Source organism: Phacochoerus africanus, chromosome 8 (assembly GCF_016906955.1).
Source record: "Phacochoerus africanus isolate WHEZ1 chromosome 8, ROS_Pafr_v1, whole genome shotgun sequence".
Classification (NCBI taxonomy): Eukaryota; Metazoa; Chordata; class Mammalia; order Artiodactyla; family Suidae; genus Phacochoerus; species Phacochoerus africanus.
The window spans coordinates 118,258,588-118,271,916 of record NC_062551.1 but is presented as its reverse complement, the minus strand read 5'-3'; the positions used below and the strand labels follow the sequence as shown (position 1 = coordinate 118,271,916).

The following is a 13,329-nucleotide window of genomic DNA, read 5'->3' as shown; positions in this document are numbered from 1 at the left end:
GTTAAACGCTGAAATGAATCCCAAATATAAACCATATAAAAGAGATCATTTTTCATATCCGTATAGCACTGTGATATTTTATAAACATCCCCTTAAGACAGGTATTCTAGGATTCAAGGCTCTGTGGATTGAGATTAATCTCTATGGATAGAGATTTTAATCAGCATGCAAATTTAGACTTGGAATAAGAAATTACTTTTACCAGCAAAAGGCCAAATTAGTTCTGGACAACTGATGCTTTAAAACAGATGTTTAAAGCAGATGTGTGATAAAACACATCTGCACTCTGCAGTGGTTAAAAATAATAACTGAATTTCTTGTTACAGCTTCGATAAGAAAGAGAAAGTTACACTGTCCTTGCTTTAAACATAAAGCCATCCCACAAAGAAGCAATTTAATTTGATTTTAACACATTTATCATTTTCTGGCTGGTATATTAAGAGACCGGAGGCCTAATTCAACACTGTTTGTGCAGACAACAGGGCCTACTCCTCCAAGCCTAGGACGATGATCTGTTTGCCTGAAAGTGACTTTGTCAAAAACATTTGTGAGTGTTTTGAGAAATAAATAATTAAAAAAACTTGATAAAACACCTTCATGATAAAAGTGCCTTTTATCATGAATGACAGCAAGTATAAATAATATGAAGGTTATATAAAAAAAGCCTCCTGGAAATGTAAGACGTGAAGTTATGGGATTTTGACTAGTAAGCCATAACTCATACTTCATGCCTTTCCTCCCCCCGGTGCTGAGTGAATGAGGGGTGATATGATATATTACCCCCTTTTTGCACACAAACGATTTATGAGCTTATGAGTGCCTTTCCAGTAGGTTCATGGTATACAAGGGTGAATGAGGCATTCTCCTGTTTCAAGATTTCAATTACCAATAGCTGAAAATGAATGGCCAATAATCCCTAAATCATTAAAGAAATACCACTTCCAACATTTTATCCCTCCCTCCCTATTCATTTCCAGACTTGATAATCAGTGATCTTGCTACAAGACCATGATGAATTAAAAAGGGGGCTGCTGTGCAGACTGAGTTTCAGAATGGGGAAATCTCTTATTTCAAAGCTCTCCACTCTCTATATTAAATACATGGCCAGTGTCTGTTGCTAATGATTTCAAATATGGCATCAGGGAAACTCAAGCATTCCCAGCTAAGCCATGGCTCCCTAAATTGTGATTTAGTAGGGATTACTGGGAACTCCAGGCTTGTTCACATTTCTCTGGTTTCTCTGAGGCCTGTTCTGCCTTGCAGGGTGGGACCGTCAACCAAATAACAAGGTGATCCAAAGGGCACCAGAAATACTTCTTCATTTTTTCTGAATATATTTTTTTTTCATTTGTCTGAATGGTAACAGGAACTTTATCACTAGAGATTAATTCTTAAGGTCATGAAGTGTCACAAGTCTTCCATTAAAATGCAAATAGCTATTAGGAGGATGACAGCCTGAGAAGGTAGTATTAGTTATTATTCAAGTGGAGGATTACTTTATCAGGGTATTTCCTATCTTTTGAAGTTGGTTGAGAGCAAAATGCCATAGGACTCTTCATGGATGGTGATGATGATGATGATGATAATAATAATAATAAAATTTAACATAACAATAGCTTCTCTATAGGGGTGGCTTCAAACTCTTTTATCAAGACCTGACTTTGATAACCCACTATGTTATAATTGCCCACCAAGACCATGATTTCTACCTCTGGGGACTCTCAAATTATTCCATTTCCTTTTATTCCAGCTGTCACTGATGTGCCTCAGACCACAGTCATCTTATCTCGAGTGTAAGGTCTTCATAATAGATTATTCTGTTTGTTTTGTTTGTTTGTTTGTTTGTTTTTTGTTTTTTTTTTTGCTTTTTAGAGTTGCACTTGCGGCCTATGGAAGTACCCAGGCTAGGGGTCAAATCGGAGCTTCAGCTGCCAGCCTACATCACAGCCACAGCAATGAAGGATCCGAGCTGCATCTTCGACCTACACCATAGCTCAGGGCAACACCGGATCCTTAACCCACTGAGCAAGGCCAGGGATTGAATCTGTGTCCTCAAGGATACTAGTTGGGTTTATTATTACTGAGCCACGACGGGAACTCCCAATGGATTGTTCTGATTTGAGAGTTATTCTTTCGTCCAATTTATTTTCTCTCCTATAGACAACGACCTTTTTTTTCCCCTCTTCTTCTTCTTCTTCTTCTTCTTCTTCTTTTTTTTTTCCAGGCCACACCTATGGCATATGGAAGTTCCCAGGCCAGGGGTTGACTTGGAGCTTCAGCTGAGGCCAGTGCCACAGCCATAGTGACACTGAATCTAAGCTGCATCTGCGACCTATGCTGCAGCTTGTGGCAATGCCAGATCCTTAATCCTCTGAGAGAGGTCAGGGATCAAACCCACATCCTTATAGACACTAGTCTGTTTCTTAACCTGCTGAGCCACAACGGAAACTCCTAGAGACCAATGTTTTAGAAATGAAGTTGGAGTTTCCACTGTGGCTCACTGGAAGAATGCAACTACTATTCATGACAATGTGGGTTCTATCCCTGGCCTTGCTCAGTGGGTTAAGGAGCCGGTATTGCCTCCAGCTTCGTTGTAGGTTGCAGATGCGGCTCAAATCTGGCGTTGCTGTGGTCGTGACGTAGGCCAGCAGCTGCAGTTCCTATTCCACCTCTAGTCTGGGAATTTCCATATGCCACAGGTGTGCTCCCTTCCTGACAAAAAGTAAGTTGGCTGTAACATTCCTATGCATAAAAACTCTTCAATAGGTTCTCATTTTTCAAACTCCTAAATAAGACTAATAGGGTCCTGCATAATCTAGCTTCATGCTTTACCCTCGTAGCCTTACCACACTTAAGTTCCTCCAATGCACCATATTTTCTCTGCCCTGAACAATCTCTTTGCCTCTTCCACCCTCTTCTGCTTGGCTAATAATTCCTCTTCATTCCGGTATTCGCTTTGGCCGCCAATTTCCTGCCCTCATGTCCCACCTCCAAATTCGGATCCACTGTTCCTCATTTATTCCATAGCATGCTGCACTTGCTATAGTGTTATCTCTTTGCTATTTAATTGCCTTTTCCACTTGCCTTTATCCTTCACTAAACTGTAACTCCTCTGAGGAAAGAATGGTTCCATCTTTTCACCATTAGAACTTGAGTGTTTAGCACAGTACATGGAACATAGCGGGATCCACCTAAGAATGAGTTGGACCAAAGAACAAATAAGGCTTAGCTGACTTAGGCTTGCAATGTCCTGGTTGTTGCCCCAACTCTTCTTTTTTTTTTTGTCTTTGGGCCACTCCCGAGTCATATGGAGGTTCCCAGGCTAGGGGTTGAATCGGAGCTGTAGCCACCGGCCTACGCCAGAGCCACAGCAACGCAGGATCCGAGCCACGTCTGCAACCTACACCACAGCTCACGGCAACGCCGGATCGTTAACCCACTGAGCAAGGGCAGGGACCGAACCCGAAACCTCATGGTTCCTAGTCGGATTCGTTAACCACTGCGCCACGACGGGAACTCCCCCAACTCTTCTATATCCTGCTTGGCTCTGCATGCATCCTCAACACTTGGGAAAAATCAGAAGCCTTCAGACAACATCCTGTACCTTAACACTAGCCATGCCATCTAAAATTGAACAAATTAATTATGTTTGGCCGAGTTAAGAATCCAGATACATTCTGTGGCTGCATAGCGATTCCTTATCTGCTTCAGGTGTTAAAGTTCATAGAAATGTCATTATACTCATTCATATTTATCCACAGTAGATCTTCCCCACTCCCCATCACGGCAAATTCTCTTTTGGCTCACATTTTATTGTTGTTTTAAAGATCAGGAAGGAGTTCCTGTCATGGCTCAGGGGTTAACAGACCCAGCTAGTATTCATGAGGATGCGGGTAGGATCCCTGGCCTTGCTCCATGCGTTAAGGATCCGGCGTTGCCATGAGCTGTGGTGTAGGTCAAAGACATGGCTCGGATCCTATGTTGCTGTGGCTGTAGCATAGGCCAGCAGCTGTAGCTCCAATTTGACCCCCTAGCCTGGGAACCTCCATATGCTGCGGGTGTGGCCCTAAAAAGACCAAAAGACCAAAAAAAAAAAAAAAAAACCAGGAAAGCAGATGATGTCTGAAAGAGGTAAGCTCTCGCTCAAAAGAAATGCTTACACATTTCTTGTTATATAAGAGTGGGTGGGATAATTTCTGGATGCAAACCCTAGCCCTCTCACTTCCTAGCTGTGTGACTCTGGGAAAGTCACTTAACTTCTCTGTGCTTCAATTTTCTCATCTATAAAACAGGCTTACAGTGATAACTTATTTCCTGGCTTATTGGGAGGATTACCATGCACACATTTACAAATATTCTTTTTTACTCCTACCTCCAAAAAGCAGGTAATAGTGTTTGGTATTTTTTTTGCCATCACTTCCTTATCTACAAATCAGCTTTTTGCTCAAGAAAATGTGACTTCTTATGGCCAGTATTCTAGGTTATAATAGTTTAGTTGAATCAATGAAGGATTTTACAGAAGCAATGGGTGGTCTTTAGGTCTCTGATTCCCTAGACAAAGGAGGGAGTTAAGCTTAACAGTGATAGGCTTCTCTTATTTCTCCTTGCTCTTCTGTGCAAAGTTGCAAACTGCTATGAATTTTTAGTAAAAATTTACAACTTATCAAGCAATATATGAGTCCATGTCCCATTCTGAATTCTTTATTTTAGCACATTTGGAGAAAGCATACTCTGAAGTTCATTCATTGAACAGTATTGATGAACATCCATGAGCTATCAAATTATTTATACCACATTATAATGGACAAGTTTTACAAAATAGGATTTAAAATCTAACTATTATGTGCCTTCAACACTATTCAAAATTAAGTGGGGGAACTAACAGTTATTCCCATGTTCTCAGTACCAGCTAGATCATTTACATCCACTACTTCATCACATTGGTAATATCACTCTCATTTTCCATGGAAACTTAAAATGTGTTAAAATCTATAACATGGAAATGAAGTCATCTTCTTCTGGGGGGAGTGGGGCGTGGGATGCAGCATACAGCAGCTTGATGTGGGTTCAGTTCCCAGACCACTGATTGAATGCAGGCTGCATCAGTGAAAGCACTGAATCCTAACCATGAGACCACCAGGGAACTCCTAAAATGAACTCATCTTAAAATCAATTTATTGGGCATTTCCTAGTGGCCTAGTGGTTAGGATTCACTGTGTTCACCCATGCATCCCAGGTTCAATCCCTGGTCTTGGAACTGAGATGCTACATTAAGCCATTGCATGCTATGGTCCCCAACCCCCAAAAAAGTTAAAAACATCAATTTACGATCTGATTGATTCTGCTAAGAAAACCTCTGTAAGCACAAGGCAGCTCATGCAGATATATGCACTGATGGTAAGAAAGTCTTCAGGTTTATCTTTTTAGGATTTTAAGGAAGTATCTTTCTCAGAAGTCTAGTTCTATCACTGAAGGTCTTAAACATCTTACAGAAGAGAAAAGAATAGTGTTAACAAGGAAATGAAAACTCATAAAAGAAGAATACTTTCCATATGTGTGGATAACAGTTTTTCTTTTTCAACAGGTTGCAATAAACTTTTCAAAATCACAACACTTACTGAAAAGAGTCAATAAAACCTTAGCCTACAGGCTAAAATATTAAATGCATACCATTTAGTGGATTTGGTCTTGAAGTATGTTATAGACTGAACTGTCCTTCCTCAGATTCATGTGTTGAAGCCCTTAACCCCAGTGCCTTAGAATGTGACCGTATTTGGAGATGGTAATTAAGGTTAAACGGGGTCATAAGGGTGGGGCCCTAATCCATATGACTGTTGTCCTTATAAGAAAAGGGAGAGACACCAGGGATGTATGTGCACAGAGAAAAGGCCAGGTGAGGCCATGGCAGCCATCTGCAGGCCAAGGAGAGAGGCCTCAGGAGAAACAGTCCTGCCAGCTCCATGGTCCTGGACCTCCAGCCTCCAGAACTATAAGAAAATAAATTTCTGTTGTTCAAGCCACACAGTCTGTGGTATTTTGTTAGAGTAGCCCTAGTAAACTAATACCAAGTGGAAACAAAAATTTTTCCCAATATTGCTTTCAGGTTTTTTTGGCCCCTTACCAGTCACTTGTGCCACAGCAGTGAGCTGCTGCTGCTCGTCCTTATCTGCAATTATCATCTCCACTTCCATCAAGTTTAATACTCTACTTTTTCACCTACTTTATACTCTTACCCTAAATGTTCAACTTCAGGGCTAATTTATTACAGGCAATTTTTTTTAATAGCAAAAACGATTTTTCCAGTTAAAAAATGTTTTTTTTTTTGGTATTCCTAACAATGTTCTTTAGGGTGAGGGGGAATTTTATATCTCTAGCACTATCAATATTCTCCAACATCAGCAAGTGTGTATTGGGCACCCACTGTATGCCAGGCACTGTTCTAGGTGCCAGGGATGTGGTGAGTAAGTCAGAGGAGGTCTACCTCACAAGGTTCACTAACCAACCAATTAAAGATGGCAGTTATGACAAGAATGAAATAAAATGCCATCTGCAGCAACATGGATGCAACTAGAGATCCTCATATTAAGTAAGTCAGAAAGAGAAAGACAAATACCATATGATAGCACTTATATGTGGAACCTAAAATATGGCACAGATGAACCTATCTACGAAACAGAAACAGACACACAGACATGGAGAACAGACCTGTGGTTGCCAAGGGGCAGGACTGGGATGGACTGGGAGTTTGGGGTTAGCAGATACAAACTGTTACATCTAGAGTAGATAAGCAATGAGGTCCCACTGTATATAGCACAGGGAACTATATCCTATCACTTATAAAACACAATAGATGATAATATGAGAAAAATAATATATATATATATGACTGGGTCACTTTGCGGAACAGCAGAAATTGACAGAGCATTGTAAATCAACTATAATAAAAATTTAAAAAAATAAAAAAAAAAACACAAGAAAGAATGAAATACATGGTACCCTATGATTAGAGTAATATGGGAGACCTATCTGAGGAGGTAGGTGCCTTTTTTTTTGCCTTTTTTAGGGTTGAGCCTGTAGCATACAAAGGTTCCCAGGCTAGGGGTTGAATTGGAGCTACAATTGGAGCTTATTGTAGCATAAGCTACCCACTGATGCCACAGCCACAGAAACGCCAGATCTGAGCTGCATCTGCGACCTACAACACAGCTCATGGCAGTGCCAGATCCTTAATCCACTGAGCAAGGCCAGGGATCAAACCTTCATCCTGAGATTCATTTCTACAGAGCCACTACAGGAACTCCAGTAGGTGCCTTTAATCAGAGTATCGAAGTCAGAAAAGGAGTCAGTTCAAGGGTGTGTGGAAGGAAAAGGCAGATGGAAAATGGGGAAGAGTGTTCTAGGCAAAGGGAAGAACTAGTGCCATAGTCTTTCAGGCAGTTTTAGGAACCTCTTAGGAACTGATCAAAAGCTGCTATGACTAAGTATTGTGGTTGAGTGGCAGACCTCAGTAAGTGCAGAGGCTGAGAGAAGAGAGGCGAGGGCTAGACCACACACAGGCTTGTAGCCCTGGGGAGGTGTCCAGGCTGTGTACGAAGTGCCTCGGGAAGCTATTAAAGGAAGCAAGTGAGCCAGTGACAACTTAGACCTCATTTGTACAACCCAGAAATAGGCAACAAATGTCTAATTTCTTGTACTTGAGAAAAATAGAAGCAGAACAAATTTTACCCTAGTTATATGAGATCAGGGGTCTAATAAAGTGACAGCAGTTGATCATGACATCAAAGTATAGACTGTAGCCTTTAACCGTACTGCCTCTCTCCCTTACACACATAATACATAAATGGTAACTTATTTACGATAACATCATTTACTAAATACATAACAACAATACCATTTACTAAATATACATTGTAACTTATTAACACAGGGCATTTCCAGAGTTGAGAGAAACATGCCAGAAGCTTCTGACTGGTAAGTATCAAGGCTTATAATTATGGTTCGAGTTGCAAGTTCTGGGCTGGTTTCTGATCTCCTTTGGTCTGCCTACTACTGTCTGTCCTAGAAACCACTGGCAAGACCTGATAAGGTTTCTGGGAGGGCAGAACAAACCTTCATTGTCTACCTCTGAGACCATCCTCCCCCACTGAAGACGGTGCTGGAAAACAATTAAGGCTTTTAAAACTTCACTTAGGAATTAGGAAGACAGCAGGAATTGTCCCCTGAGCTACAGTTTATTTATTTGGCTTATCTGACATCAAAACCAGCAAGGACACCTGAGTATACCTTTAATCTAGCAGCAGACTATTTACACGTGAGTCCATTTTCCATTGTGCTAAGTAGTTTATATAGGGGAGGAAGCCTCCTCGTAGAGTGAATCAGGAGCATATATGAATAACTACAAAAACACACTTTTTAATCAGGAATAATGATTAGGTTCCTGTTTATAGACCATCTTATGAAGTGTGCACAGGCAGGAAGGCCGAAGAACGAGGTGGAAAGCAAATGAGACTCAATGTCAGAAGACTGTGCTGGCAGAGGACCTTGGAGAAGCCACTTAATGTCCTGGAACTGGCATTTTCTTATCAGTGAAATGGAAATAACATCCAAACGTACAGGGCTTTTGACAAGCAAAATAAAAAATGTATGGGAAAGGGCTCTGTATTTTTTTTTTCTTTTTATCCGCACCTGTGGCATCTGGAAGTTTCCAGGCTAGGGGTCAAATCGGAGCTGTGGCTGCTGGCCTACACCACAGCCACAGTAACACCAGATCTGAGCCACATCTGTGACTTAGGCTACAGCTTTCAGCAATGCCGGATCCTTAACTCACTAAGCAAAGCCTGGGATCAGACCTGTTTCCTCAGTCCTTAACCCACTGAGCCCCAGTGGAACTCCAGTTCTGTAATTTCTGAAGCACTTCATAAATGCAAAAACTTAGTATTCACATTCTGGCTGCTGGGATGAGGTACAAGAAGCTGAAGAGAAAATCCCTGTCTTTTCGAAGTACCATAGAACCAAATACATAAATGGTAACTTATAAACAACCATTATTCCCATTACTAGCCAGTGCTTGAAATATTTGTTAAAATGAAATCCAAATAATATAGCAAGATGTGCAATCGCCATAGGTAGAGACGTGGTGAATGCACTGTGGAGAAGTGTCCAGAAAAGATTTCTGGAGGGCATGCAGTCATGTAAGTTTTATAAGAGGCAATGCAGTATAGTTGTTATGAGTCTGGGATCAGGGAGATAAAAGTTGGAATCCCTGCTCCACTGTGCAGTAGGTCTGACTGTGGGAGAGTCGTGGAAACTCTCTAAATTGATACCTTCTTATCGATAAAATGGGGATGATGGTGTTTACTCTACAGGCTTACCCAAGGACAAGGGGAAATTAGGTAAATAAAGGCTTTAAGCACAGTGCATATCGTGAGGCAAATGCTTTAAAAACAATCACTCTTGTGATTACTACCCTTATACATGTCACCAGAGTTGAGTGACAGTAAAGCATTATTACAACTATAATGACGAGAAAAACTACGCTACTTACATCATCATGGCAGGTGTGGGGAATTGTTAGGCTCTAATTAGTCATAAAGGGAAGGAAAAAAGTAAGAAATTCAAAAGAGAATTTGGAATTTTTTAAGGATGAACAAAAGCAATGAGAATTATGGAGGGCAGTAGCTGTTAAAACGGAGTCGGATTCATGGATGAGTCTTAAATTCTGCTGTGTTTTCAAAATACGAATCACCCCTAGCTTTTCAAGTCATTGTAAGGTGTCCCGGCTGAGACACTTTTACTGGCTTAAGTGATCATCAAATTAACATGATTAACAGCTTGAGAAGGGAAAACGGCTGGGAGTGACAAACTCTGAACTCTCCTCTTTAGAGCCTTCTTTGTTACAACTTTAATTAAAAAAAGGTCAGTGAAGAGTGGCAGGAAAAACCCGTATGTGCTTAGAATTACGGGGAAGAGGACTCGGTGTGAGAGCACATCGTTGCCTTCACACATGATTACATCTCTATCGACTAGATCCTTCTTTGAAGACTCTTGACAATTTTTAGGGCGTGATTTAGTATTTATTTCTATTGTTTCAGCTACCATAGAACACTGGGGGACCTAACTCATTGGGAATAAGATTAAAACAATGACTCTTCCTACTGTTTTTAGAGGCTGGGAGGTAAGAAAGAAGAGGAACTGTTCGATCTGCAAGCTGGGAAAAATTGAACAAAGAGATGAGCTTAGCTGAAGAGTGCATTTTTACCTCCTGAAAGAGTAGGATGCAGTATAAAATTAAACCAGTTTGCTGGTTATATATATATATTAAAATATTAGTAAGTTAATATATAAATGTTAATAAATGTATTAATATATTAAAATAGACACTAGAATATATAACTATTAAAACAAATAAATGTTCACCAACCTATCACCTAAAATCATCTCATATATTAACCTTGCCAAAAAAAAAAATAGTTCTAAGGCATTAGGACAGGAATAGGAAGGGACCTTGGAAACAAAGGCGGAAAGTTCTAGAAACAAAATACTGTTATACCAAGTGCCAAAATACTAAGTGCCGAGGGTGACGAGCACTAAATGTTTGAGGGATGCTTTCTGTGACATAGTAAAGGGGACCGATTTTAAAGACAATTTAACCCACTGCCTCACTTCATAGTTATAACTGCAAAAAAAATCCATAGGCTCTGAGTTTAGAGAAAATTAAGGTTATTAAGCAAAACTGAATTATAAGGAACTGGTTTGCTAAACATGTTTCTAAAACACTTGCCTAAATTAGGATGAAACATGATATTTGTACAGTTTACCCATTTATTTCCATTCAAATTGAAAATGTACATTTATTATTAACTCACTTTAACCAAAGGAAGAATCTCCTATGTCACAACTAAAATAGAGAGGGAAAAACTCTATGAATGCCTTTTTCTAATACATAAAGCTATCTGAATTCACACATTTAACACACCTGAAAGTAAGCTTTGCACATTGTGGGACCTGAAATTAGGCTCTATTAGAATGGCTACCCTGAAATATTTGTAAGAGAAGATGAAAGACAATTTATCGCACTGATATCGTCATTGGGAAAATGATTTCCATGGTATGATCCCATCCTATCACTTTTCCTCTTTTTTACTTTTATCTTAAGAGAATGGAGCATTGTTCTCCAAATCAACAGAAACACACAAGTCCTCAGAATAAGACAAATCCTTGTGTCACCATTGTGTGGTAATTTGCCATGGCACATGTAACACAGAACCGACTCATGGGAGCTGGAGTCCTGCATCACCCTAGATGCTAATATTTAGCACAGCATCCATTTACACAAGTTGTCCCTTTAACTAAGACATAAACAAAAAATGTGAATTCTATGGTACAATGACGGGAAATGTCCAAAGTAATATCACAAGATATTTTAATTGCATCAGTTAAACAAGTGCTTAGTGACACTTCTGGCATCCAGTGACTTTGGCCCTTGCTGAGACTGCTTGTCAAGAGATCAGACTGTTCCCCTCTCTCAGGACAGTCAAGCAGCCAAACCTGCACTAACCATGATGGGTTGTTCCGGAGCATGTTGACATACAACCCGATGAGAACATGTTCATCAGCTAGCCTGTCTGCCACATTCAGGCTGTACTGTATCCTGAAACAGGGTAGGAGGAGAGAAAGGGTGTTGTTAGGCGAGGTAGAGAGAAATAGGCAGAGCAGGTAGGAGAGAGTTTGTGGTGGCACAGATGTTTAGAAAACCAAGCAAGTACAGGAAAAATTAGTGACGTTCTATGAAGAAAACACAAGCCAAATCCAAGCAATGAAATTCTCAATTCCATTTCACTCTCTTCAAAAATAAAGATTTCCACGTAGGTCTTTCAAGAAAACAGATTTGCATTCTTTAAACCACTAAGGCCAAGAAATTCATCTGTACAGTAAATACACTGAAATAAGTTGCAAGCAAAGATAATCATTGAGAAAATCAAATCTGAAGCTCAGTCATTTTAAAAAAGAGAGAAGGAAATTAAGGAAAGTCAGTAACAACACAGAAGTGTCTTCTCACAATAACTTCTTGGTGCTGTTAATGGTGTTATAACAGAGTTGCTCTGCCTACATCAAAATGGTGTTTCAAACACAAAGCACTTTTGACACAAATCTGCATTTTTAGTTCAGTTAATTCAGTGTTCCAGCACACTCTGGCTTTAACTTACCCTTTACCCTTCAGCAAAGCTGGAGCAGCCCTAGCCAGCAGTTTGCTCTGCTCTACTTCACTGTCCTTGGGAGGAGAGCTGGTTAATAAGATGGGAAAGCCAAGAAGAGCATAAACACGGCAATGCATTCAAGAATAGAAACTGGCAACAGAAAATCCCACGTCTACATCTGAGCTACACTTGGACGGCTCTTTCATTACTTTGAAATGTTCAAGATGTTTTCAGATTTCCACAGAGTTGAACTAGGAGTAGAAACCTGGTCTGAGAACCATAATTACAATTACACAAACCACCATGATCCCAGATTTGACCTCTGCTATTTGCTTAACAAATAGAAGGCATACGCCTGGACACAATGAAAATTCTTTCAGCATTCATTACACACTATCCTGTACACAGTCCAACATCTCACTAAGTCCTGCCAGCCATTAGATTCCACACAAAAAGTTTACTTCTCCAGCCTGCCCTCTATTCTCTGACTTCCTGTGTTGAATAGAGAATTGAAAATTACCTAGTCTAAGAGACTGGTGTCATATTGAAAGTGTTTTGGGAGTTCCCGTCGTGGCGCAGTGGTTAACGAATCTGACTAGGAACCATGAGGTTGCGGGTTCGATCCCTGCCCTTGCTCAGTGGGTTAACGATCTGGCGTCGCCGTGAGCTGTGGTGTAGGTTGCAGACGTGGCTTGGATCCCGAGTTGCCGTGGCTCTGGCGTAGGCCGGAGGCTACAGCTCCAATTCGACCCCTAGCCTGGGAACCTCCATATGCCGTGGGAGTGGCCCTAGAAATGGCAAAAAGACAAAAAAAAAAAAAGAAAGTGTTTTGCTACTTTGAGCACAAGTCACATGACTTTGGTTGTGAAGCTGCAAAGAAAACTTTCCGAAAAATAGAGAATAAACTTTTGAGCCTCATAAATATATATTCATACTCCTTGTGTCTATAACTGGTGAAGTCTCATCAGTAGAGGAAATTCTTATCATTTTAGATTTATCAGGAAGAACACTCATTTTAATTAGTAATTTTAATAATTTAAAAGTTTAATGTCATTATATTAAAGGATAAAGAGGAATAGAAGTAATAATTGATAAGTGTGACCAAGCCAAAATCACCCAAGATTTACTGTAA

The 13,329-nt window shown here is 40.2% G+C and overlaps 1 protein-coding gene across 17 annotated transcripts in view; it reads right to left on the bottom strand.

The window, feature by feature from the left end:
* Positions 1-13,329, bottom strand: part of DTNA (dystrobrevin alpha) — a 424,974-nt gene that overhangs the window by 45,639 nt on the left and 366,006 nt on the right. For 8 of the 17 annotated variants that reach the window (XM_047794094.1, XM_047794098.1, XM_047794099.1 and 5 more), the window contains exons 12-13: positions 12,207-12,284; positions 11,558-11,650 (exon numbers count right to left, since the gene is read on the bottom strand). The exons of 7 other annotated variants lie outside the window; for them this stretch is intronic. In XM_047794094.1, coding sequence (XP_047650050.1) covers positions 11,558-11,650; positions 12,207-12,284 — 171 coding nt within the window. The remainder of the gene's footprint in view (positions 1-11,557; positions 11,651-12,206; positions 12,285-13,329) is intronic. 2 more of the 17 variants (XM_047794097.1, XM_047794103.1) reach the window with 1 other exon arrangement.